Source organism: Panthera onca, chromosome B2, assembly GCF_046562875.1.
Source record: "Panthera onca isolate mPanOnc1 chromosome B2, mPanOnc1 haplotype 2, whole genome shotgun sequence".
NCBI lineage: Eukaryota > Metazoa > Chordata > Mammalia > Carnivora > Felidae > Panthera > Panthera onca.
In genome coordinates this window covers 135,236,916-135,264,176 of record NC_138343.1, presented here as the reverse complement: position 1 = coordinate 135,264,176, position 27,261 = coordinate 135,236,916, and the positions used below count along the sequence as shown (strand labels likewise).

At 44.8% G+C, this 27,261-nt stretch overlaps 1 protein-coding gene across 2 annotated transcripts in view; it reads right to left on the bottom strand.

Annotated features, from left to right (window-relative positions):
• Positions 1-27,261, bottom strand: part of MTHFD1L (methylenetetrahydrofolate dehydrogenase (NADP+ dependent) 1 like) — a 184,183-nt gene that overhangs the window by 63,457 nt on the left and 93,465 nt on the right. For both annotated transcript variants that reach the window (XM_078447464.2, XM_078447463.2), the window contains exons 21-24: positions 13,835-13,974; positions 6,906-6,947; positions 6,005-6,105; positions 5,275-5,452 (exon numbers count right to left, since the gene is read on the bottom strand). In XM_078447464.2, coding sequence (XP_078303590.1) covers positions 5,275-5,452; positions 6,005-6,105; positions 6,906-6,947; positions 13,835-13,974 — 461 coding nt within the window. The remainder of the gene's footprint in view (positions 1-5,274; positions 5,453-6,004; positions 6,106-6,905; positions 6,948-13,834; positions 13,975-27,261) is intronic.

Here is a 27,261-nt window from a genome sequence, read left to right as displayed (position 1 = left end):
ATTTTATACGACGTATATTTTTTTTCTACCAATTTAAAAACTATATACACATGTATGTGTGTTTATACTTATCTTTATGTATTTCAAACTTGAGGCTCACAAACCACCCTAACAACTGACACATGTTCAAATTTGAATCATTAAGGAATAGAAAATGATTCCTCAATAACCAAATTAACTCCCCCCCCCCCCCCAACCCGGCCGCCCCGCCTTAAACGGACCAGCAGGAGAGCAAACCCTCCTGGACAAACAGAAAGTGTAGTAGTTCAGAAATCGGGGATGCTGGCTGCCTGGGCCGAGTCTTCCCGGTCTGTTTTGATCTCCCTCCATCCAGCCCCCGCTGCGATCAAGAGACTGGCTTCGCACAAAGCACAGGAAAGACCCTTTAATAAAAACAAACACTATCCTCTCTTGCCGTCAAGGCCGCACCTCGAAATGTTTGCAAGGTCAGAGGAAGGATACGAAGAGGGTTTTCAACCTTAACTCCTGAGTTAACACACAACACTGAGAGTCTGATTTTGTCCTCACAGCCAAGTGGTGAAGTTGGTGTCAGTATCAGACGCTATTTTATAGATAAAGAAGCTGAGGCTCGGAGAGAGGAGTTAACTTGCTCAAATTTTATCGACCGTAGGAGGCCCAGGCAAGATTTAAACTCAATTCTGCATGAGCCCAAAGCTTTCTCCTTTGGACTATAATGCTTCTCCTTCTGTCAAGCGTCCATCCGTTATGGCACAAGTCCGTCACCTTCTCGGAGCGTCTGCTTCTGCATGTAAAATGCAGAGTTGGGGGACGCCTGGGTGGCTCATTTGGCTAAGCTTCCGACTCTTGGTTTTGGCTCAGGTCATGAATTCATGGTTCATGAGTTCAAGCCCCGCACTGGGCTCTGTGCTGACAGCCCTCTGTCAGCTTGCTGTCCCTCCCCCACTTGCTCTCTTTCTCAAAAACAAAACAACACAAAACAAACAAACAAAAAAAACCCAAACATTTTAAAAATGCAGAGTTGGTCCCACACACCCCCCCCCCCCCGGCACTGGCTGAGATGTACTCGAATGATGTATGGAATAGGGCTCTGATAGCTAACAAAGTGTAAATACAGACTCATTTTTCTTTCTGCTATACTATTTTCCTGTGTGCTTGCAGGTATGGAGATATCGTATCGGTCAACTGTAAAGACAGAACTGTCAAAAGTCATGATACAAGAGGGAAAGTTCCAGAAAGATGACTTCTGGGGGACATAACGTGGACCGTGATTATCCCAAAGGGTTGTAAGATGTGATTACCCCAAGGGCTTTTGAGATGATTCCTACTCCCCACACAAAAGCGATCATGTCCTGTGCTCCTACTCTATGTCAAATGCCTCCGAACGATCTCAGGTGACTTTCTTTTTTTTTTTTTTTTTTAAATTTTTAATGTTTTATTTTTGAGACAGAGAGAGAGCATGAACGGGGGAGAGGCAGAGAGAGAGGGAGACACAGAATCGGAAGCAGGCTCCAGGCTCTGAGTCATCAGCCCAGAGCCCGACGCGGGGCTCGAACTCACGGAGCGTGAGATCGTGACCTGAGCTGAAGTCGGACACTTAACCGACTGAGCCACCCAGGCGCCCAGGTGACTTTCTTTTTTAATGCTAGACTGGGGCGGAGGTGGAGCAGGAAACAAGACGCCATCGACCCCGTGAGGAATGCATTCTTGGTGGACGGCAAAAGGCACACAGAAGCCTGGTTTGCGCTGAGAGGCAAAGGCAGTAGGAGGCTGATTTATCCAAAAGGATTTCATCACTTCTGTTTTCCTGTAGGGCAATCCCACACCTATTAAGCTGCCAAGCACTAACGGGTTAGTCGTTGGGGGGTGGAAAAGAAAGGGAATGAAGAGTTTCAAGAGAACCATTACTTAGTCTGTGTAGGTTCACCAGCACGATACGTGAGAATTGAGGACGAGGTGAGAAAAGTTTGAGCTGCGTTAACGACTGAACCACGGAATTCCGATTTCTAGACAAGACTGTAAATGGTCTTCGATGATCTAGAATCATCTTGCCAGTGAGGGGAATGCAGCTAGCTATTAGGGAGGCAGGAGTGAGCCAGAAGCAGCAATCACTCTTGACGTCATACAGCAATCCGCAGAGATGCTGGCTATCTCATAAATAATTATGCAATCCAAATCTAATTTCTGGGTTCTAAGAAAAGGGAGAAGAGTGTGTTGGCAAAGGAGGCAAGAATCCTATCAAACGCAGGACTTTAGTCCATGTTATTATAAATTTTCCCCCTATTTACAGGGAGGCAGACATTTTAACAGCATTATCTCCCTGAAGAATGGGATTCAGGAAAAAAAAAAAAAAAAGAAAGTATCGGAAAGGAAAGGGGTTCGTCTTTGGGTTAGTGCGTGTATGCGAGACTGGAACGCAGAAACGTTTCTTCTCTTTGCCCACCTTCTTTTCACTTGGGATGGCTTCCTTGAACACAGTCCTACTTGGTGAAATCGTTCTTTCAAAAACTGCCTTTGGCGCTCAGAGCGGGGACGTTCCAGATCAGATGGCAATGGCCTGAGGCTCCTAGGGCAGGCCAGGGAGAGTGGGGTCCCTGACAGTGGTTTGCGTAAGAGGGCCCAGGGCCGTGTGAGGTGTGACGGACAAGCCGGCGGGCTCACCCGGGCAGCGGGGCACAGGAAGGAGCACAGGGCACATGGGCCGGCCCCCACTGAGTTGGCTTGAACTCCCTCAGCGGGCCCACTGCACGGCCGCGTCTAGCTTCGCTTCGCATCTCCAGGGTGAGAGAACTCACGTCTTGAAGTTCCACCCGTTTTCTTCATGTGGAACGGGGGCGTACTGATCTCCGCCACCTCTGTAACCCAGAGCAGGCTTGGCTCTCACTCACAGCATGGCCTTCGAACTGACAAACCTTCTGTGGGCTAACCTTCCCAATTCATTCCTGAAATCCTTCCGTTCGGGTACACTTACGGAGTGGCCACAACGTCCACGGATCCTGTGTCTGTCACTGCCATTCTTCTTCTGCAGGCGGGCCACTCCTTGAAGGAGTAGTTCCCCACCCTCACCTCTACTTTTTTTTTTTTACATTTATTTATTTTTGATAGAGAGAGACAGAGCACAAGCTGGGGAGGGGCAGAGACAGAAGGAGACACAGAATCCGAAGCAGGCTCCAGGCTCCGAGCTGTCAGCACAGAGCCCGATGCGGGGCTCAAACCCACAAACCGTGAGATCATGACCTGAGCCGAAGTCGGATGCCTAACCGACTGAGCCACCCAGGTGCCCCTCACCCCTACTTTTGAACACAGTACTGCGTTCTGAAGGACAGAGCAGGACGGTTACCTCCATCATTCTTGATACTCTCCCAGCTCTGCCTCTTTTGGGACAGGGGACACTGGGTACTTATTTAATTTCCTTGTACTTTAGTTTCCGTATGTATAAAATGGGGGGATATCACCAATTCCTATCCAACAGGGATGTCGAGACTAAAGCAGTTACATGCACAAGGGGCCCAGATGCCGGGCACAGAAAAAGCCTTCCTTCTTCTTACTAGCAGGAGACTTGGCAGTAAGGTGAACATCGTGCCCTCGTAGGACATAACTCTGGCCATAGAGACAGTGCTGCTATGCCCTCTCTTCACTTATGCTGTGAGTTTGTGCATCTGAACTGGACAGAGATGTTACTGCTTGTGATGCCTGAGGGATCGAGAGAGCGAGCGAGGGACTGAAGGAATGGGAGGAGAAGCATCCAGCATAAAGGCTGAGCACTCTGGCAACCCTGGGCTACCAACCAGGACAGATCGATAGCCGGAGCCGAAGCCACAGCGTCCGGGATAGGGATGTGCAGGTGGGTGCCGAGATGAACTGAGAAGAGTGAGATCCCAGGAAGTTCAGATTTTCTGGCTGGAGGCTAATTATCCAGCTGCTTAAAGATATAGGAGACGATCTGGCAACTCCAGCGCTGGGTGTATACCCCAAAGCATTGAAAGCAGAATCTTAAAGAGATTATTTTTATACACATATTCATAGCAGCATGGTTTATAAGAGCTAAGTAGTGCAACTGGCGAAAATGGCCACCGACAGACGAATGAATGGACTAAATGCGACATGTACGACATGCGATGGAAGGAAGGAAATCCTGACATGTGACGTGTGTGGAACATGGATGAATCCTGACGTTATTCTGAGCAAACGATACCAACCAAATGTCTGCATCCTCCCCACCCCCACCATTCATTCATATGAAGTCTAATCCCCAAAGTGATAAGTGTTAGGACACGGGGACACTGGGGTTGACTATGTTGATGGAATTAGGAAGTGGGGTTTTGGGGGCAATGAGGTCACAAGACTGGAGCCCTCATGACTCCAGAGAGATCCCACTTCTCTTCCACTACGTGAGGATACAGGGAGAAGACGGCCGTGTATGACACAGGAAGCTGGCCCTCACCGGACACCGGCCCGAGCCTTGATCTTGGACGTCCCAGCAATAAACTTGTGTTGTTCATCAGCCACCCAGTCTGTGGCAGTCCTTCCAGAAGCTTGAAAGGACGGAGACGGTGAATAAGCCCGTCACGAAAAAGACAAGACCTGGATGGTTTCATATGAAAGATATGCAGACCGGTCAGACCCAGAGACAGAAAGTAGGAGGGTGGTTAGCAGGGGTAGAGGGGGTGCGGCAATGGGGAGCTGGGGTTTCATGGGTGCAGAGTTTACGTGCTGCAAGATGAAAAGAGCCCTGGAGACGGATGGTGTTTGCACAGCAATGTGCATGTACTCAACACCACTGAATGGTACACACCAACATGCTAAGAGACAGTAAATGTTATGTGCGTTATCCAACAACTAAAAATATTTTCATCTGCCAGCACACACATGGCTCCAAGAAACCACAATGAGGGACGAGAGCGATCGCAGAAATGGATGAGGAAAATACACGATTTCACAAGCCTTCAGAAGTTGCTCAGGAGAGGGGCGCCTGGGTGGCTCAGCCGGTTAAGCATCCGACTTCGGCTCAGGTCATGATCTCGCGGTTCGTGAGTTCGAATTCTGTGGCGGGCTCTGTGCTGACAGCTCGGAGCCTGGAGCCTGCTTCGGATTCGGTGTCTCCCTCTCTCTCTGCCCCTCTTCTAGTCTCTCTCTCTCTCTCTCTCTCTCTCTCAAAAATAAAGATTAAAAAAAAAAAGAAGAAGCTGCTCAGGAGAGCCAGCCCTGAACGTGTTCGGTGTCGAACCCTGTTCCCCAAAGCACCAGCCTGACCCACAGTGGAGGTGCCAGAGGCGGCACCTTCGCCGAGCTTACCTGGAGGTCGTAGAGGAATCGGAAACGGCTTCCTTGACCTGCAGCTTCTCTCACAGCCCGAGCCAGGTCTATCGACCCTTTCCCGCCGACCGACCAGTGATAGCAGGGGACCGCATCAAAGGCGCCGGCCCGCTTCGCCAGCTCACACACCAAGTCGATCTCCGCGCGGGTGTCGGTCCTGGTGATGAAAACGTTTGTGGTTTTGCATCTGTATTCATTTAGGGATGTTTTTAAAGAAAGACTAACCGTTTATACAGAACTTTGCTCTCTAACACTGAATATATTTTCAACATCAAAAGTGGTTACGTTGTGTTTAAATAAATCAGACTTAAAGAAAAGCGCTGGGGGAAAAAAAAAAGAAACCTCTCTAACAGGACTCAAATATTTCAAGTTGTTAAGGGTTTTATTGAGAAAATTCCATAACGTAACCCTTTGATCATCCACGGTCTTTCGGACAGAAATGCTGGGTGGAATTTAAAAAAAAAAAAAAGAAGCAGCAGCCAAGGAAATGTTAACTCACTATATAGATTTCATTTCCTATAAACATTTGAGAAACTTCTGTTAAAATGAAACCAACCCAAACCAAGCCCACCAAACAGAAGGAGCAGAGTATTTCTAGATAGTTCTTGACAAAGCAGAGAAAGACCACAAACACCCCTCAAGACACAAACAGACTTCACAGGGTGGCCCGCAAGACGAGCACGTTTAAAGCAGGGGGGACTTCACTTACTTGAAGACATTCAGAGCCACGACAACGGGGACCCCAAAGAGCTGAGCAATCTGAATCTGCTTCTGAAGGTTACAGCAGCCGTCTGCCACCAGCTGGATGTTCTGGAAGAAGACCAGACCCCCATGTACGCCTCCCACCAAAGCTGCCAAACCAAACTGGCGAGAGTCCACTCTGGCAGGTTTCGCTCCCATCTTGCTCCCTTGACTGTCCTAGGAGCTATTAAATAAGACCATAAAACAGTTTCTCCCCCGAGAAAAGGTGGCTACAGAAAGAGGAGGCTCATTTCCAAAATAATTTCTGAAATCATTCTGGGCCCAATGGCGTATCTGGGTCTGGAGCCGGGCGGCTATTTCTTCTGCTGACTGGTGGCCAGGGCAAAAGCAATGCACCCTGCAGGTTGGTAGACAAGAGGGCACAAGGCCCCGGGAGGGTGAGGAGTGCCGTCTGGCCGTTGCCGGCTCGAATCCCTGGTGCCACCTGTAGGAGCTAAGAGGTACTGTTGCCAGTGAATCAAAGTCTAATTCACCCAAGAGTCAAGTGACTCAAGCAAGTGATAAAACCAAACGCATACGCTCCACAAGTCAGTTTTTTCCACACCGAAAGAATACATGGGTATAAGCTTCGGATTTGTTTCTGTGCTGGAGACTGAGCTCTGGCTATGATGGCTGCCCAGAGGGTAGGGAACAGTGCATTCGTGAAGCCGGCATCCATCACATCTTAAGAATGAAGAGTTAACTCAACGGATTTTATCCCTTGCCCCCACCCATCTTCTCCCGGATTATTAGCAAAGCAGTTTTCCAAGAGGCCACCGGTGGAGGGCTCATTCACTGATTGAGATTCAGCTGCTGGCCCATGGGTTTGAATGGTTCTTCACATAAGCCTTCAAAACACCTGCTCTTACCTCCTCTGTATATTCTTTCTTAAGCGGGACACCAGCAGTTACCTGAGACAAGAAAAGGCAAAAATTAAGAAAAAATCCATTGAAATGCTTGGTGTTGATACTTGTTGCATTTAAGAGTAGCCGCATAGGTTGAATTTCTAGTAGCTTTATGGAAAATGCATCTGAATAAGCCATACTGGATTACAGCACTGGTTCCTGTAGGGGCTTAAGGACCTCCCTTCTCCCACCATCCCTCTGGCGGGCACACAGCACCCACCTCAATCCTGGGCACACGGTTACCACCGGGTAGACAAGAAAGCCTACTTCTTCGCCGTCTCCTGTACCCACTTCCGTTGAATCCAAATATATCCAAAAGGGTATGGTTAAAGCAGCAGGGAATTCTTAGGTTAGAGCAAATGCCTTTTACTCAACGGTGCCCAGCAGGCCGGGCACATTTGAAAAGCCCAAAGACACTGAAAAACCTTGAGCGTATTTAAAAAGGGTAAGTGGCTTGGCAACGAACAACTTGCCATTGTATTTACAAATGTGGGGGCTTGTTTTTCTTATCTTCTTTTACAGAAAAGGCCGTTAATTGGCATTGCACTAAACACTGAAGTGAGGAAAGTTTATTTATTGTCACTGGGAATCTGACTTTATACTGTCCCTTTTTTTTGTTAAAAAAAAAAAAAAAAGCTTACTCTGGTAGAGATTCAAAAGAGAAACAAATCATGGTCCCTTTTTTGGAAAGGTGCATTTTTATTAAAAGCACACTGACGCTTGGGCTTCAACCACACTGATCAAACCAGGGTATCTGGGAGTGGGACCCAGAATCAGTAATATTTAAAAATTCCTCAGCTGGGGGTGCTTGGGTGGCTCAGTTGGTTACGCGTCCGACTCCTGATTTTGGCTCAGGTCATGGTCTTATGAGTCAGATTGAGCCCCACCCCCCACTTGGGATTTTCTCTTCCTTGCTCTCTGCCCCTCCCCCACTCATTCTCTCTCTCAATAAAAAACATATTAAAAGTAAATAAATAAAAATAAAAAGTCCTTAGCTGATTCTTTTTTAAAGTTTATTTATTTTCAGAGAGAGAGAGAGAGAGAGAGACAGGGAGAGATCGCAAGGAGGGAAGGGGCTGAGAGAGGCAGAGAGAGAGAGAAAATCCCAAGCAGGCTCTGCACCGTCAGCACAGAGCCCGATTCGGGGCTCAAACTCACAAACTGCGAGATCATGACCTGAGCTGAAATCAAGAGTCAGATGCTTAACCGACTGAGCCACACAGGTGCCTCTCAGCTGATTCTAATTTGAGCCAATAGTGAGAACTTTCTTACTGGTGCCCATTATCCTAGCATAAAATGGAACTTATAATTTGAGTAAAACCTGACTTATACAAAGTGTACCGTCTTTCCCAATAAATTATAAATAATGTTGAAGTGATTGCCATCACTTCTCTCTCTCTCTCTCTCTCTCTCTCTCTTTTTTTTTCTTTTGGCCTAGTTTCTCACGACAACATATAGGGTGGCCAGGGCAGGTTAAAGACGAGGAAACTGAAGTTAAGAGAAGACAAGGTGTCTTGCCCAAGATTACATAGCAAGCAAGAGGTAGAACGGGGACTTGAATACAACAGAGTTCTGAAAACCCAATTTAGTACCTTTCCACATTGTTTCTGCCTAGAGCCTGCTTCTAGAACGTATTTTGATTCACTGAGGGCGGATGACTTACTCCCCTCTCATGGAAGACGCCTTGAGAATATTAAAAGTCCTTTGAAAACAAGTTACCTCTGTGACAGATTGTTTTCTGTTGGTGTGTGGGAACCTAATAAAGGATTTTCAGATGGGTTTTCCAGCAGTAGCGAGGAATAAAACACGGAGGGAATCTTTCAACGGGAACAACTAAAATGCTAGATTAAAAAAAAGAATGTGAGGTATTGTTGAGCCTCCGGACATAAAAAGTTCTGTGGAATCAATTATTAAGCACAGGAAGAATGGGATGTACACACATGTCAAAAAGTAGAGAGGATAGGAGCACCTGGGTGGCTAAGTCAGTTAAGCTTCCAACTTTGGCTCAGGTTACGATCTCACGGACTGTGGGTTTCAGCCCTGCGTCGGGCTCTGTGCTGTCAGCTCAGAGCCTGGAGTTTGCCTCAGATTCTGTTTCCCTCTCTCTTTCTCTCCCCCACTCATACACACACACACACACACACACACACACACACACACACACACACACTCTCTCTCTCTCTCTCTCTCTCTTTCTCTCAAAAATAAACATTGAAGAAAAATTAAAAAAAAAAAAGTACAGAGGATTAACAAAACAACAGACTAACAAAATTGATGGCACTCTGGTAAGACTTTTTTTTTTTAAAAAAAAGGAATGAAAATATATTATAACTACACAGCTGGAGACAGAATTAATAATATACCATGACCAACTTTATACCAACACACTTGAAAACAGAGGGGAATTCACACACGTATAATGTTTACTAGAACTCCCTTAAGAGAAGTCTAAGATGTTGTAGTCATTTAAAAAATTAAATCTGTAGTTAAAAATCTACCCCTCACCGATAAGCCACAAGCCTGTACATTGTTACCGGTGAATTCTCGCCATCTTTGTGTAAACAGATTATTCTAATGTTATAGGATCCCTTATAAAGTACATAAAACAGAAGGAATCCTACTCAGTTTAGTTTACATGGCTGACATCTCACTCAAAAATATGGATGCAAAGATCCTACTTAAAATATTGGGAAACCGATACGCAAAATTCAGTTGTTCATGAGAAAGATAATATATTCCCAAGTTAGATTTATTCTAGGAAAGTAGGTTCACTTCATGTTTGAAAGTGAAGCAATATAATTTGTAATATTAATAGATCAAAGCGAAAAGCCGTATCACCTCAAAGGGCGAAGAGAATTATTGAACATTTCTTTTTTTTTTTTTTTTTTTAATTTTTTTTTTCAACGTTTTTTATTTATTTTTGGGACAGAGAGAGACAGAGCATGAACGGGGGAGGGGCAGAGAGAGAGGGAGACACAGAATCGGAAACAGGCTCCAGGCTCCAAGCCATCAGCCCAGAGCCCGACGCGGGGCTCGAACTCACGGACCGCGAGATCGTGACCTGGCTGAAGTCGGACGCTTAACCGACTGCGCCACCCAGGCGCCCCTGAACATTTCTTTAGAATAAAAACTTGGCAAACTAGGAACAGAAGTCAATTTCCTTAGTTTGATAAGAATAATATACTACCAATCTATAGAAACATCACAGTTAATGATGACGTATTAAACGTGTTCTATTTCAGATGAGGAATAAGAAAAGGATGCCACTCCTATTTAATACTGCGTTGCAACCACAAAGACCTGCTTAGTGTGATAAGAAAAAAAGGATAAAGATTAGAAAGGAAGAAACAGAACTGTCATTATTTTCAGTTATGCGTGCCCACACAGAACTCTAAAGCATCTACAGGTAAACAAGGCCAACTAGTAAGGCAATTTTAAAGTCACAGAGACGGCTGGACAGCATGGTGACCACGGTTAAGAATACTGTATTGCATGCTTGAAAGTGGCTGGAGCTTAAGAGCCCTCTGTGCAAGAAACTTTTTGTACCTGTGCATGGCGACAGCTGTTAACTAGACTTGTGATCCTTTTGTGACGCATGCCCACGTCCAATCGTTCTGTTTTACGCCTATAATGAATATACGGTTACATGTCCATTGTACCTTACTTTTAAAAAAAGAGGATTTAGAAAGGGCGCTGGATGTAAAAGCAACATAAAAGAATCTGGGAGGGGTGTGTTAAACGAAAATATAAAGTACACAGTAACAAATGCACAAAAAGAAAGAGAAGCCCTTTGTGGAATAAACTGTAAATTAAAAGACACTTAAAAAGACCTAAACCAACAGAAGTAGCTTGGATGGGAACTTGTCAGATATCGCTAATCTCCTGATATAACTGATGCTATTCTGATGAAAATCCTAAAAAGATTCTTGATGCAGCTTTATGAGCTAATTCTAAAATACATCTGGAAGTGAAAAGGACCGATCCCAGGCCAGGTATGCATGAAGAGATAGAACAGCCTGGAGGAGTTTGCCACAATGGCCATCTGTGCAGCACAGGCGCAATTATAGGTAAATAGACCAGCAGAACGGAGGAGACATCCCAGAAAAAGACCTACACCTGTATGGAGAACCAATTTATCACAAAGTAGGCTTGAATGATAAGAAAGGAGGGACTGTTTAAATAAACAGTACTAGGCCAACTGGTTATTCATACAAAAAAAAAAAGGGAAATTGGATCTGGTGATTGCACCGTATATGAAAATCAGTAGCAACGGACGTGTTGGTTCATTTCAGGCGTCAGCTTGAGGCACAGGGTGTTCAGATACTTGGTCGAACGTTATCCTGAGTGTTCCTGTGGGGTGTTTTGGACTCTGAGTAAAGCAGATGCCCCCGAACCCCCAACAAGGCGTCGTGCCACGTGGGTAGGCTGTATCTCATCAGCTAAAGGCCCTAATAGAACAAAAAGATTCCGTGGGAGAAAAATTCTCCAGCAGACCGCCTTCAGAATACGTCTGGACCTGCGACACCAGCCCTCCTGAGTCTGCAGCCTGTTGAATCACCACGTAGATTTTGGATTGCCAGCCTCCATAGATGTGTGAGCCAGTTCCTTACAATCAATCTCTCTTTATGTAAATACACGTTGTATTACTTCTTAATACAATATGTTTAAAGAATTCATTGCAAAGGGATATCTAGGTCCGTAAGCATAAAAACATTATACTAAAAATACTATACGGTGAATTGCACCAGAATGGTCAGCACTTTGGAAGACAGGATATGAATTTTAAATAATTGGGGCTAAAACGGGCAAGTTCGAGGGTCACAGGATTTTCCACTGCACAAATTATGGAAAAAAAACAAGCTGAATAAACATAAGAGGCCGCCATGGTTATTTGTATAATGATATCCAAAGGAAGTAGAAATTATAATGGCTCAAAAACATTACCACAGAGTTGTTTCAAATAAGAAGGAAAGACACTGACACGGATAATAGAGAGTATAGGATTAAGGAAATGAAAGCTCATTTATTATTCAGTTGCTGAAAACATTTCCTGGATGCAGATTATGCCAGGCATCAGGGATACGTAAACTAGTGAGACATAGTCCCTAATCTCAAGGGATTCACAGTTGAGAAGGGAGATGCATATATAGACGTTCATAAAACAACATGATGCAGAAGGCTCTTCTGGAGCCTCAGGAGGGGGATATGAAGCTTCGCCAGGCTTCCCGAGCCTTTTCTTTAATCATCATCCACCCGGATCTGTGCCTACTAGGCTTGAGCCCTGTTACCCTCACCGGCATGGAGCCATGATGGGAGCAGAAGAGGTACAAAAAGATTAAGGTTAGGGGACAATGCCACCACTGTAAAACAAGCACACACATTAAGATGAACTGAAACAGGATGATACGTCGCGTACACGATTTTTACAGGACAGATACGAGAGTGTGGAAAAACCCTAGACTAAAACTCAAGAGACCTTGAGTCTGATCAGTCCCCTAACTAGAAGGATGATACCAAGCAAATCACTGAATCCTTCTGGCACCTCAGTAACTTCATCTTTACAAACACTGAACCAGACTTAGACAATCCTGAAGCCCTTTCCAGCCTTAAAGCCCTTTGATTTTATGATGTCCAGGGTGCAAAACAGGGAGGGAGCATTTCAAATGTACATTATAGGAGGTAGAAGTTGTTTTTTGAAAATGGAAATTGGTATACAGATTCAGAATCTAAAGTGAAGGAGTCACTGTAGTGATTAATGGTGTTTTGAGCCAAATGAGAATTCCTCAGCATCTACTGCTTAATGACACATGTTGTGCCAATCTCGCATTTGAATTAATGACGGAGCTTTGGGCTAAAATGGACTATGTAAGTGTTTGGTGTTACCAGTGGATTTGGGATTCCTGTTTACCCTTCATTAATGTTCAGCTCTGCCTGGTGGACAGAGAAGGGAGTTTGGATCTAAGACTCAGGCTTCAGATCTGGCTCTCTGCAGATAGATAATGTCAGCCTCTCTTGGGACAAAGACTTGCTAAAATGGTTACATAATGCGCATCACAGATGTGTTTCACGATGGCAAACCTGTCACTTGTTCTTGCCACATAATAATGATTACGTGACCTCTGTATACACGGGATTACCAATTAAGAAATCAGCTTTGGTACTTTGTCTGATATAACCACAGTATGAATGATGAAGATGCCCTGACTTAGTTTACTTCAAAGGTAATTACTCAGTATAACATTTCATATTCTCCCTTTGAAAAAAAAAACATGAAAAAAAGAAAAACATTACGTCTTTATTACGGAAAAGAAAAAAATTTTCTTTTGTGTGTGAATTCTGCATATAAGATAGGTTAAGGTCAAAAGTCTGTGAAAATGTGGAAACGGTGTGTTTTGCAAACAAAGCTCTTGTAGCAATAATCCAGTGCCATAACAGAGCGGTAAAGTGAAATCAGAAGAAACAGAAACAGAAGGAAAACAGTTCCAGATGAAATCTGATGAGACTCTGCATCAGTGAACCAAAAAACTATCTGTACGAACACTGAAAAACCACCCGCAAAAGCAATTATTTCTCATCCTTATGTTCCCTGCTCAGAACAAGAGCCTGTATCGTCTCGTTACACCCTGGGGTTATAAAATGTTGACCTGAGTTTCAGATATAAACCTTAGGACCAAAAAGCGGTTACATTATGCTCCTTTCCAAACTACGGCTCAGCAACGTCTTTGGGAGCATCATCCTTTACTCGAACTTACGAAACGATCAGGGCCCCATAACGGTGATTTGGCATTTAAGGAAACGGCGGTTATGAAGCAGGTTTGAAGGTTTCAGGCGCGAGAGTCCGCCTCATCTTCGTTTTGGAATGCGTTTCACTATGAAGGAAGTGGGGGACTTACGCTCGGGCCGCCTCCGTGCATCTTCAGAGCCCGCACGGTGGCCACCAACACCACCACGTTGGGCACCAAGCCGGACGCTCGACACTTGATGTTGAAAAATTTCTCCATCCCAATATCAGCACCAAAGCCGGCTTCAGTTACTGTGGAGAATCAAGGTGGAGACTTGTTATCATTGTCTCACAACAAGAGCAGGTTTTAGTTTTCAGCAATTGTTGGCCGTGACTCAGGCTCAAAGGACAGTTTATTTTTTTTTTTTTTTTATTTTTTTTTTTTTAATTTTTTTTTTTCAACGTTTATTTATTTTTGGGACAGAGAGAGACAGAGCATGAACGGGGGAGGGACAGAGAGAGAGGGAGACACAGAATCGGAAACAGGCTCCAGGCTCTGAGCCATCAGCCCAGAGCCTGACGCGGGGCTCGAACTCACGGACTGTGAGATCGTGACCTGGCTGAAGTCGGACGCTTAACCGACTGCGCCACCCAGGCGCCCCTCAAAGGACAGTTTAAACCCCAACACGTCCAGCGGCATTGTTTCTTGTTCATACGCAGCGGTAGGCTGATTTTCCCCTAGTCACAGAAGACGTTCCCCCCTTCCCTACCTTCTCTAAAGAGACGGCTCTCTACTCAGCTTTAAACCGCAGTGCCTTAAGGATTCACCGCCAGGGTCAAAAGTCTTTTTCCACTATGCACACTCACGGCAACGTGTTTCTGACCACAGATGGGATTGCCAGCTTTTTAATCGGGTTCCAAATTGTATCAAGGGACATTGCTAGCATGATTAGCATTAGAAGATCCTTTCTTGCTTTTTAAAAAAAAAATTTTTTTTAATGTTTATTTTTGAGAGAGGGGCAGAGTATGAGTGTGGGAGGGGCAGAGAGAGAGAGAGAGAGAGAGAGGGAACCAGCAGAGTCCAAAGAAGGCTCTAGGCTCTGACCCGTCAGCACAGAGCCCGACGCAGGGCTGAAACCCACAAACCATGAGATCATGACCTGAGTCCAAATCAGACGCTTAACCAGCTGAGTCACCCAGGCGTCCCCCTTTCTTACTTTTTATAACACGCATAGAATTACTTATTTAGTGCCACCATTGTTCCATGTTTGTTGTGTCATTTTTGTTGCTTGATGAAATTCAAGTTAGCAGAGTGGGTTAAGATGAATCATCAGGCTTGATAAAATAGCATCTTTAGTCCATAACCACAGGGGACCCCCCTCGGCCCCCAAATTGCTAGAGAAGTTACCGCGGAGGTAGCTGGGAGAGTGCCTGACACTGCTTTCCCAGGTGATACTCCTGACTGCCGAGCGGTCAACAGTACACAGCATCGTTTCCACACGCAAAGGACAGCTGTACGAGGGGCAAGGGCACCAGCACCACCAGGGGCTTATCAGACACACAGAATCCCACACCTAGTGAATCACGATAAGCATTTTACCAAGATCCCCAGGTGAGATGAATGCCCATGAAGATTTGAGAAGCACACACTAGGAAAAGAATAATATCAATGTATGAATTATACACGACATATTGACAGCACAAGCAAGGCCGTCATTTATGGCAGAGATGGGAACCGGCAGGAAAAAAAACTTACCAAGATACAATCACACCATTTGAAATGTGCATCGCTGAAGATCTCTGTCTCGAGCATTCACTAAATGCACACGTTTTAACAAGAATCAAGGAAAAAAAATCGTGACGTGTCACATAGAATTTCAAATCCTAAAGACATCAACCCATTGTTCTAATTCTTTGTGGCTTCCTTTAAGTGCTTCATATTCCTGTATAGATTTTATAGAATAAGGAGACTTTTGTAGTTTGCTCCTTTAAAATGTTCAGACGTTTCTCGCAATACTACAAACGTTCAGAATTTATGATTCTACGTGGCAGCTTTTAATTTTGTTAGGTTGATGTATGAAGATTTACAAAACTGTTCCCCCTGTTATTAGACATGTGGGTTGCTTCCAATATAAATAATGATGGAAAATATCTGTGCATATGAGATTTAACCTCTTTCACATTATATTCTTGGAAGAAATTCCCGAGGGGTGAGAGCACGGTGCCAGAGGATATAAAAAATTTTTATGACTGTTGATATGCTTTTGACAAATTGAAAAACATTTCTTTAAAAATATTCAATTTGGAGTGAACGTAGCTAGAAAGTCAGTTTTTCCCTTTTTGTGTTTTCTTTGAATAAGCAATGTAGCAGAACAAGTTAAAGAAGTGAAAGGCATTCCTCTTTACACACTGTTTGGGGCAATTCTAGTGATCTGATTAGTGGGGGTCTAAACAGAGGAGGTCGCGGACAGTAACAGTCCCAATCTCAGTGGTATCCCGGATGGAGCCAGTGGTGATGGTAGCATGGGAGTGGCAGAGAGGACTCCAGAAGAGGGATGTTCAGTTCATTTTGTCAGAGGTCATGACAGAGTGGGCTCCCAGGAGGGGAAAGGTGACCATACTATTGTTGGTCTCAGACCGTATCCAGAATCCCTCCCAACTGTGCATATGAGCCGTCAATTACACAGTGACCGTCAAAAAATGAACGCTGGTCAGTGAGTTAACCGATTGGAGTCTCAATGTCTTCATTTGACCTGTTGGGGGGATCAAGTGAGATGGCAATGCAAAGTACTCAGTGACTGCTTTTCGGGGCACGGCGGGGGCTCACAAAAATGGTCTGCTTCATTATCACCAAGAGCCCAATTCTCCCACTTGCTAGAAGTCATATTCAATTCTTAAGCATTTGTCGGATTCCTGCTATGTCCAGGCATTATGCTCTGGGTAGTGGCCCAGGAATAGGGTCCCCAACCCTGGTCCAGCCCTCCAGGGACCTGGGTGGAGAGACTCCCCACTATTGGACAGGAGAGAAGGGGGACCCGATGCATGGGGAAGGATGGAAGTTGTGTGGCGGGTTTGGAAAATGGTGTCCACGGAATCAGGCTTTCAGGGACAAGAGGATTTCTCCAGGCAGAGAAATAAGGAGCTGGGGGTGGGGGAAGGAGAGGGAGAGGGGAGTGAAGGGGTTCACAGGTAAAGGAGAAAGCAAGAGCAGAAATCATCCTGTCAAGACGAAGGGAAATGATCCACGACGACCACAGAAGTCCGTTACCTCACCCAACACGACCTGTTCTCCGGTGTGATCGGTTACGAGGAGGAGGGACGCAAGTGACAGTGTTTCCTGCGCGTGTTTTTGTTACAATGCTGTGATATCTGAAAAAGTGCTTAATGTTGCCCTGCAGTTGGAGGTAGATCATTGCGTGCAGTGTTTGATCCAGCGGTCTCTCAGCCTTTCCAACTGGACGCCCATTTCCACTCGTAGCTCCCCTATGAGACTGAGCTCCACGAGGACAGGGGCCAAGTCTGTCTGAGAGACCGACACTGCTGGACATACACTGGGCACCGGATGACTGTGTACGTCTCTAAGACAAATTAAAGGGAGTGGGTTCAGATGCTGTGTCTCCCTCTCTCTCTGCCCCTCCCCTGCTTGCGCACTCTCTCGTAAGTAAACAAACATTAAAAAAAAAAAAAAAAAAAAAAAGGCGAGCAGCAGGATTGCAAGGTTTTAAGACCCTTGGTCACAAATATAACAGCACGGTTCATTTATAATAATTTAACCCCCCTAAGAAGCCTCGAGCTTAAGTTCCCTTCAAAAACCATCGCCTCCTTAAACTTCACAATGTAGACGCCACGCTCGTCCCACCTTCGTCAGATCTCCGGTGCCTAAAGGAAAACATCCAAGTTCCTCGTCACAGAGCCCAGGCCACCCCGAGCCTCAAGCTCACACCTCCGTCCACCTTTATTCTGCCTGCAATTGTGTGCTCATGTCCTAATATCGAGCTTCCCGCAGAGCCCGCACATCCGATGTTTGTCATCTCCGCCCCTCCTCCGGAGGCTCCTCTCTCCCCGCTCTCTTCTTTCCTTCACTGCCCAAGCCTCAGCTCGGATGCTCCAGAAGCTTGCCGCGATCCTCCCAGGGAGAGGGGGCTGCCCCTTCCAGCCCTCTGGTTTGCTCCTTCACGGGGCCCACGTCCATCCCTGCATGCAGTGTCTTAACGGGACTCGTGCGTCATCTCCCACTTGGAGGGCACGGACCGTGTCTTACTCATTTTTGGATGTCCACTACCTGTCACGGTACCTGCTGCACACGAATGAATGAACAAAGGTGAGAAGAAACTACGAGTCGGATTCAGAGCCAGTGGGGATCAAGTAAAGGCCATCGTTCAGTGGAGACAGGTAGACACGAAAAATAAAATTAGACAATTAAAAATGTTCTTATGCCTCCCTGTCATGCTTCCCTTTTTGCTTTATAGTAGCAGAAGTTTTAATGCGAGGTGTAAATGTCCTATCTGACAAAGACAGGACCGTCGCAAATGTCGACACAGGTTAGCTAAGCTTAATTTCGTATTTTATGAGGCAAATTGAAAAAAAAAAAAGGTAACAAAAAGACCTGCAATGAGGGAAGGAAACAGGATGCAGTAATAAAAGTCCAGGGGCCGTGGCTTCCAAATGCAAGGGAAATATGGAGGCAAATAATGTGCAGAAAACAGAAGAACGTGCCAGATTCTCATGCTTGGGAGCCTGTTCTGACATACTGCATGGAATCATTTCTGTTATTTGTTTTCAAATATCAGGCTGCTAAGGACAACAGTATGGAAAAAGTGTGCTATGCACAATTACCGATCGCCAAAATAAGGACGACTTAGTAATGTTTCATCAACAGGTATCAGCTTGGAAGTACAGTGTGGAGTGCTGTATATCTGTGTCTTGTGTCTCAGTGGGTCTTGCCATGAGCAGGGGACAAGCCACTCTCACTGGCAGGTTCTATTTCCTAGACACTTCCTGAGAATTATCTACAGAGCACCTGTAAGTTAAGTTTTCCTAGTGATCTCAAATAAGCGATTTGGTCACTTATCACATTTGCTGCTTTTGATAAATTACAAAAGAGATACACTGAAGAATGACTTATGGTTGATTTTAATATCGACCTGTTCTTGAGTCATGAAGCAAACACACTAATGATTTAGCATTCCTGAAAAGCACGTAATGTAATCTTCTGAAAGCTGCATATTTAAAAAGGCTCCCAAGAAAATGTTTGCACATGCCACAACAATTATTTGTCTTGGCAATCTCTTTTTTTTTTTGGGGGGGGGGGGCGGGGGATGGTCACAGATGTTCAACTTATGACATGAAGGAAAACAGGAAACTGACTGATACTCTTACTGTGTAAGCACAGAAGCTGTTAGATAGTGATTTTATAGCATGGCTTGACTCAACTTTATAACCCATAATCTGCCCAGAAAGGAAGTGTTGGTGGGTCTGGGCTTGGAAGGGACTAGCTATTTGGACAAAAACGGTTAGTACTTTCACAGGGAACAGAGCTCAGGGTTCAATGGGAGAGTAAAAACCAATACTGGACAACCAGGCGGCTGGCTTCCCACGCTGCCCTGCGAGGGCACCCGACTCACACTGTACAAACTAAACAGAAACGACGACAACAAAACCCTTCTGGCGGGCACGCATCGTATCTATGAAATTCGTGAATGAGGCAGAGAGAGGATTTTCGTATGTCAATATATTCCATCGTAGGTCCGATCTGCAGTGCACAATGCATAGAAGAAAACCTTAATCACAATTAGGACTGAGATAAGCAAGCACCAATCAGCTAACTTACTTAAAAAAAAAAAAAAAAGGTATTTATGTCATCACCTCCTCCTAGGTGGGACCTAAAACTTACGGATTCATAAAATTCTAGAGCTAGGAGGGAACTAACCTCCGCTGGGCCGTATGTGCCCGGCAAGTTACGTTCCTGTGGGAAGAGCCCACTGTGGTGTCCCAGGTCCCTCTGATCCACAGCTCAGAGCTCTCCTTTCTGCACTACGTGCCCTCTGCTACTTGGCATTCTATTCAAAAACACTTTGGATTAAACACATCCATCTCAGAATTAAGGAAAAACCTCCCTTTTTCCCATTCAACAATTACTGAACCTCTATTCCTTTGTGTGGCTCTTAAGCAGTCATGTATGTACACGTCTTCATTTAGCGAGAAAACATTTTTAATGTGACAAAGATTGGGAATATTAACTAATTACCTAATTAAAAAGGTGTATCGTTCCAACCTTTTCCTTTTTTACTTTTTCTTCCTTGAATTCCTTTTGGTATTTTAAAAACTTTTATTTATTTATTTATTTATTTATTTATTTATTTATTTATTTATTTATGCAATAAGCTTGAATTCAATTTTTTTCCCATTTTTTTTACCGTTTATTCATTTTTGAGATAGAGACATGGCATGAGTCAGTGAGGGGCAGAGAGAGAGAGAGGGAGACACAGAATCCAAAGCAGGCTCCAGGCTTCCGAGCTGTCAGCACAGAGCCCGACGTGGGGCTCGAACTCACAGACTGCGAGATCATGACCTGAGCTGAAGTCAGACGCTTAACCGACTGAGCCACCCAGGCGCCCTTTGAATTAGATTCTGTTTTGCATTTACTTCTGAATGATCTCATGCTTTGGTACGTTTTCTGAACCCACTTCTGTGGAATCACAAACTTGACTGGTAGATCAGTGGTTCTCTAATGGGGGTGGACTCTACCCCCCCCAACCCCCCCGCCATGGGACTTTTGGGAAAGTCTGCAGCATCTTGTAGACAGAGGCCAGGGATGCCTCCAAATATCCTACAAAGCACAGGATAGTCCCTCACCTTCTCAGCCTCCAAAAAAACCCAAAGGTGGAATTATCCACCAAAATAACAACAGAGTTTGATAGTGCTACGGTTCAATCATGACAATGGCACCTTACACTTTCTAGATACTCTTCCTGAGCACGTTACAAATGCATTAGATGCCAGAATAAAAGATTATACAAAATTACTACACCAATAATACCCTTACATGCCATAAATTCCTGAAACAAGATAACCATAGTACGAACTCTATGTGTTTGCTACAACGTGGCAGTTTCTGGAGATGAAGAGTACAGCACCTCATTGGGTGACTGCTGTACGAACCTCATAAGAAGGGAGGGATGAACAGAAAAAAATCAGTTTGTAGCAATGGTCAGTCTTACTGCTGAAGACCAACATCTATGATGGGGAAAGCTATTCTAATTAAACACCGGGCACCAGGAGAGCCCAGGGCTAGTTCCTAAGTACCGCCTACGTGCCAGGCGACGTTCTAGACGTCCTCTGTCTCGTTTCGTTCTTCAACACCTAGGAGGGACCTTTACCTGCCACATCCGGCCTGTGAGGCTATGGATCAACAGTTCTTCCCAAGCTCACACAGCTCTACAGGATGGAGCTTCGGTTGAAAGCGAGGCCCAGTGACTGCAGTCTAGGCCGGTGTCCCCGCCCCTGCAACCTTGTCAATGAGCCAACTCACGATGCAGCATGGAAAGTGGCGCTGCCACCAAGAATCTTGACACCTCGCACTTCAATATTTTGGTACGTGAAACGCCCTTATCTTCATAAATTCTTTTCCTGAGCTCTGACAGGGGCGTCCCGACTTGTTTTCTAAGTGCGGTAAGAATTTCTGCTGTGACAACAGAAAGCGTGTAATGGCGAGTCTTCACCATTATGATATGCGTTTCTTTCTTTTTTCAGTGGAATTCATCGGTTTGTTTTCTCTCTTGGGGCAAATGATCTAGGAATTACGAATCACAATCCTCTCTTAGTTTTTGGTCCGTGTGCCAACAGTGCGAAGTCCTGGGGAGCAGCAGGGTGGGAGCAAGGAAAGAGCTCTGAGGGAGACGAAGCTCCCTGGACCAGTTTCACTGCCTTTGGTACCCAAAGCAGCACGGGCTACAGGCAGAGAACACGTGTTCGGGCATCGGGCCTCCCGAGAACCAAATGCTCACTTTCCACTGGGGGAGCCAGACCTCTAGACTTGACTTCCCAGCCTCCTCCAGCCAGGCATCTCAGTTTTGCTTGTACCTTGGGGAAACTCGTCCTTGGACTCTGAGACAGAGTTCAACTGAGGCACCAACATCATTTCTCCCTAAGTATCTGGCTACTTGATATGCCTGATGTCACAAGAATTGCTAATGGAATTTCCATCTGCGTTGTAACGCAAGGAATATGCGGGACTAGACTTCACTCTGAAGCACTGTGACTACAATTCCCCAACAGGGACAAAGGAATAGAAACTAGACTCTTCAAGCTGCCTCTTTCTGCCCTTGGTAAACACATCCATCCAGCTACGGCTATCTGCAGATAAACTCGGGGAAGACTCCATTCAAAGTCACAGAAGCACAAGAATTCTGAACTGGAGCTCGAGGCAGGCTAGCCTTTGAGCAGTTTGATTCTTTTTCCCCAGTGACTAGAAGGAGACTAAGGAAACCAGGATGGATCATTAATGAGAAGAGAAGTTCAGCATTATTACTACTGCTGGAAAAAAAAAAATTAAACTTGATGTCAAATATATTAATTTTGAGGATCTAGCTCATCTTAAGTCTCTGAAATTTTACCAAAACAATCAAATCTTTTCTGTTCCTTTGGATTTGTCTATTTAATCTATGTTCCTCCTTGGTTTTATTAAATGTCTCAAGGTCAAATTTCCCTAAGAGTATGTAGAACCAACCGGGCACATATTAGGGAATTTTCGTCGTAGTAGAAAGCATGAGAAAGTTACTGAGGATGTATCTGGGGAAAGGGAAGAAAAATAATAAGCAAAATATAAAAAAGGACACAGATCCACTTGAACCATATGTTTTCAGTAACGAAAGAAAACTCTGGAAGTATCAGTAATGCTGTTTAGATGCACTTTAGCGTCAGGGACCCAGAATTTCCTTCCTCTGGAGTTAATTAGTAATAGACTCTGGTTCACATTGTTTGAAAATATCATTAATCATCCTGTTTTGTAAAATAATTCTGACCCAAGTGAAACTTCATTTTGGAAAAAAAAAAAAAATGTTCAAGACGCAAATTAAATTATACATGTTATTTTTACCTCCCTTATAAAACTCCCAAACTGAATTAAATTCACAAATCTATTATCCAAATAGCTCCCGTCTTCTTGCAGCGATCATGAGCATTTCTACAATGTCACTGCCATGACCGGGGTTTTAACCCTTCCGTTTTTAGCAAAACGGTGGTGTCCCAAAAGTTCTGGCTAGAGGCCTGGAATTTCGGGTGATCGCATGGAGGCAGAACTGTTCTCTTGCAGCTCCCGAGAACTGGACACAAGGAAAAGAACTCGAAGGAGAAACAAGCTTGCAAATGCTTTAACTTACCCTAAAATAATCGAAAGATGAAATAGAACATTTTTTTGCTGAGCATTTTATGAAAACAAACCCAAAGAGTCCAAAAGTAAAGATGTCAAAAGGTAAATATATTTTATCTGAAAGGTTCCCGGCTGGGGGGGGAGGGGGGGGAACCATAAAAAAAAAAAACCTACAATAGCTTTTTCTGCAAGGAAAAGAAACCCAGCAAGTGAAACTCAGATTACTGAGTCTGAGAACAAATTGAATATGCCAACATTCCTAGTATGACGCTTCTAACAGAAGAAACTAAGACAGACAGAAGGAAAGCACTTTACACTTGGAAGCTGGAAGATACTACAATGCACGTAACAAGCAGGCAGAGACCCATCAGCGTCTCAGAAAAGCAGCGTCCTGGGTTGCAACCAGAATTTGAAAAATAAAAAGAAAAAGAAACAATATAAGGACTATTAGGATACATCCCACGCAATGAGAGTAAGGAGTGTTGTTCCAGAAGACGTGATTCTGGTTTTGTGTACCTGCACACCTGTGTACACGTGCATTTGTGATAAAAAAAAAAAAAAGGTACTTCAGGCCTCGGGTTTGAGTCAAAACTGCCACGAGTCACTGGCCCAGACTCTGTGCAGATTTCTCATCTAGGAAGGGAAGAGGAAGAAATGCAGGTTTTACTGGTTTCTCACAAGAGCAACGATTTGGGCTTGGCTCTCTTCTGCTCAGGGCTGTACAAACAGAACAGCGAGCTCCCAAGGAACAATGACCCCAATCTCACTTTTATCAGTCATTACATTTGTGTTTAGGGTCAGAGGTGCAATGTTCCTCTCACTGATCCTGAGGCTGTATTTTTCGGTGTGGAGGCAGGAATGGTCTGCATTATCCTGCCTTCTACGTTTTCTTCAGTATGCGTGGCCCGGACAGGAGAGTAAAGTCCCCTGCCTGTCTGATGGGATTGGATCCTGAAAGGACTGGATTTTTTTTTTAAAGTTTATTTATTTTGGGGGAGAGAGAGAGAGAGAGAGAGAGAGCGAGCGAGCAGGGGAGGGGCAGAGAGAGAGAATCCCAAGCAGGCTCCACACTGTCAGCACAGAGCCCGATGCGGGGCTTGAACTCACAAACCGTGAGATCATGCCCCAATCTGAAATCAGGAGTCAGACACTCAGCTGATTTAGCCACCCAGGTGTCCCCAAAGGATTGGATTTTAAAATAAGAGGGGCACCTGGGTGGCTCAGGCAGTTAAGCGTCCAACTCTTGATTTCAGCTCAGGTCATGATCTCGTGGTTCGTGGGTTTGAGCCCCACATCGGGCTCTGCTCTGATGGTGCTGAGCCTGCTTGGGATTCTCTTTTCCTCTCTCTGCCCCTCCCCTGTTTGTGCTCTCTCTCTCTCTCTCAAAATAAACAGATAAACTTAAAAAAAAAATTGAGAACACACTGAAAAGACCAATAATGCATATTTACATTTGTAAAAAACTCAAAGTAAAGAAAATAACCTTGAAAAGGAGGGATGAGCATATTTTTTCTTTGGCTTATTTTCAACATGACCTTTTTATGCTTAAAAAATGAATATAAGGGGGCGCCTGGGTGGCTCAGTCAGTTAAGCGTCTGACTTCGGCTCAGGTCACGATCTCACAGTCTGTGAGTTCGAGCCCCGCGTCGGGCTCTGGGCTGATGGGTCAGAGCCCGGAGCCTGCTTCGGATTCTGTGTCTCCCTCTCTCTCTGCCCCTCCCCCATTCATGCTCTCTCTCTGTCTCAAAAATAAATAAAAATGTTAAAAAAAAAATGAATATAGGGGCACCTGAGTGGCTCAGTCAGTTAAGCATCTGACTTTTGATTTGCACTTAGGTCATGGTCTCACGGTCGTGAGTTCGAGCCCTGCATCGGGCTCTGCGCTTAGAGCAAGGTGCCTGCTTGGGATCCTATCGATCTCCCTCTCTCTGCCCCTCCCCCACTCACACTCTCAAAAAAAAAATGTTAAAAAAATTTTTAAATGACTCCATTATTATTAGTTTGGAAATGGAAATTTGGTGTGGAAATTTCTGGAAAATTTGATGCGAAAAACAAATCAGCAGCAACAAATCAGGCAATTGTAACCATATTCACTGTAATCTCTGTTCCTGGCTATCGCTCTGCTGTTGAGAGGAAAGACACCCTTGAGAAGTCCAGGGAAAAAGTAACAAATAATCAGGAGTAAGTCTAATGTTCCCACCACCTGCCTCTACCCTATCCCTAAGCCCAGCAGGAGCTGAAGCGACAGCTTGGTATGCGTGTCATTTCGTATAAATGAGCCACAAACCCTCAACTGGTCACCTCTCTCTCCTCTGCTTCTCTTGTATGTTCCCAGCCCGGCCTTTTATCTAAAAGTGCGTCCCATTTAGGAAAAACTGATTAAGATATGATTGCTCGCGGGCACCTGGGTGGCTCAGGGCGTAATCTCGTGGTTTGTGAGTTTGAGCCCCTACATCGGGCTCGCTGTTGTCAGCCTGTCAGCACAGACCCTGCTTTGGATCCTCTGTCCCCCCCCGCCTCTCCCTGACCCTCCTCCGCTCACACTCTCTCTCAAAAAGAAAAAAAAACATTAAAAAAAAAACAATAAAATAAGATTATTTGTTTTATACCGGGGAATGCTAAGTGTATATATACGTTCATTATCATGTTTATTATGCTGGCGAAAGAGAAACATTAAAACGAGGCTTCGTTACTTGCACAAATTATGCTGCTTGCACATTTGTGAGATGGGCCCGAAGGGCAGACAGGGGCTGCTCCCGCCAAGGACAGGGATCCCCATTTATACGCCTCTATCTCTAACATAATGGGTGTCACACTCTCTAGACACTTTTGTGTCCTGCTCTTCTCGGTGAACCTCATCCGGAGCATTTCCCGAAGACTTTTCACATCTTCCAAACAATATCCCATTTTATAGTATTCCATTATAAGAGCGAGTCGCGATTTATAAAGCCACTCTTCCTTTTGGTCCTGTTTTAAGTTCTCCTTCAAAAAGGATCTGCGATGAACTTAAGAATGAAGGTGAGCCAGTCCGTTTGGCCGACTGAGAAGATGATCCCGGGCAGGTTTTTGGAGGGAAGTCAAAAGTCTGCTCTCCTCAACCTTGCCTGGCTACCTGGCAGGTGCTGTCACAAAGGAAATGGAGATGGTGACGTGCATGACTCGGCATTAACTCAACCGTGTGCCTGACAAGCCTCTTGAGCTGTGTCACGCTGCCAGGGGGTCATCAACTCGCCTTTGTGTTCAAAGGAGACCATGTAGAGTCAGAAAATGTCTTAGTTTCTCTTGTAGCTAAGTATGGCTACGGGACCAAGGTGATTAACTACCGGAAGTGGTGGGTGTAACTTCCAGGAAGGCTCCTCAAAAGGGGGTGGGCCTTTCTTCCCTCTTTCTGCTGGCTGGGATACAGATGTGATGGCTGGGGCTTCGGCAACCATTGTGGACTATTAGGCAGCAGAGAGTCCCTGACGATGGAGGAGCTGTCATTCCAGCCCAGGTTGCCTACCCCGGATTTCTTTTATGTGACAGAGAAATAAACTTGTATTTGCTTTGGGTCCCTTCCTTTCACTGTTGCTGTTATCTGTGGGTGAACCTAATCTTAACTGATGTGTTTGTGAAAACAGAGCCTATTCAGAAATATTAAAGCATTTTTCATTTCAGTCTGCACTTGATTTCATTCAACAGTATGCAGTGTTTTCTTTCTGTGTACAACAGTAATTCTGGGACTGAACTCAAGGTTCCATATCTAACTTAGAAAAGATGTGAGACTTGCTTAACATTTTGCTGATGAAAGAGCTGAAATTTTAGAGGTTGAGATGTGCCCATAAATGCCCCAAAGCTATGTGATGCAAAGCAATTGGAAGAGGTCTGATCACAAGTTCCAGGCACAGAATTAAGGCTGAAAAGCAGGAAACAGCAGTACGTCAGTGTGCAACAGCACAGGATACACGTGTAGGACTCCAAGGGTTTTCTGCTCATCGGACTTCAAAGAACGGTTCTTGCTCTCAATTCCACCTCCTTTGTGTGTGTTACGTGCTAAACAAGGAAATGCTTTTTGGAGGCAAAAAAAACCTGTTTTTATAGTTGTTTTGAAAATGTTTAGAAGTTACATCATTAAATTATTGCCTGACCCTTAAAAAGTAATAACAGTCCACAGTCAACCAAAGCATTCGTGCAATTTTATAAAACAAACCAACAAACCAACAACAACAAAAAGGACTAAACAAGATGGG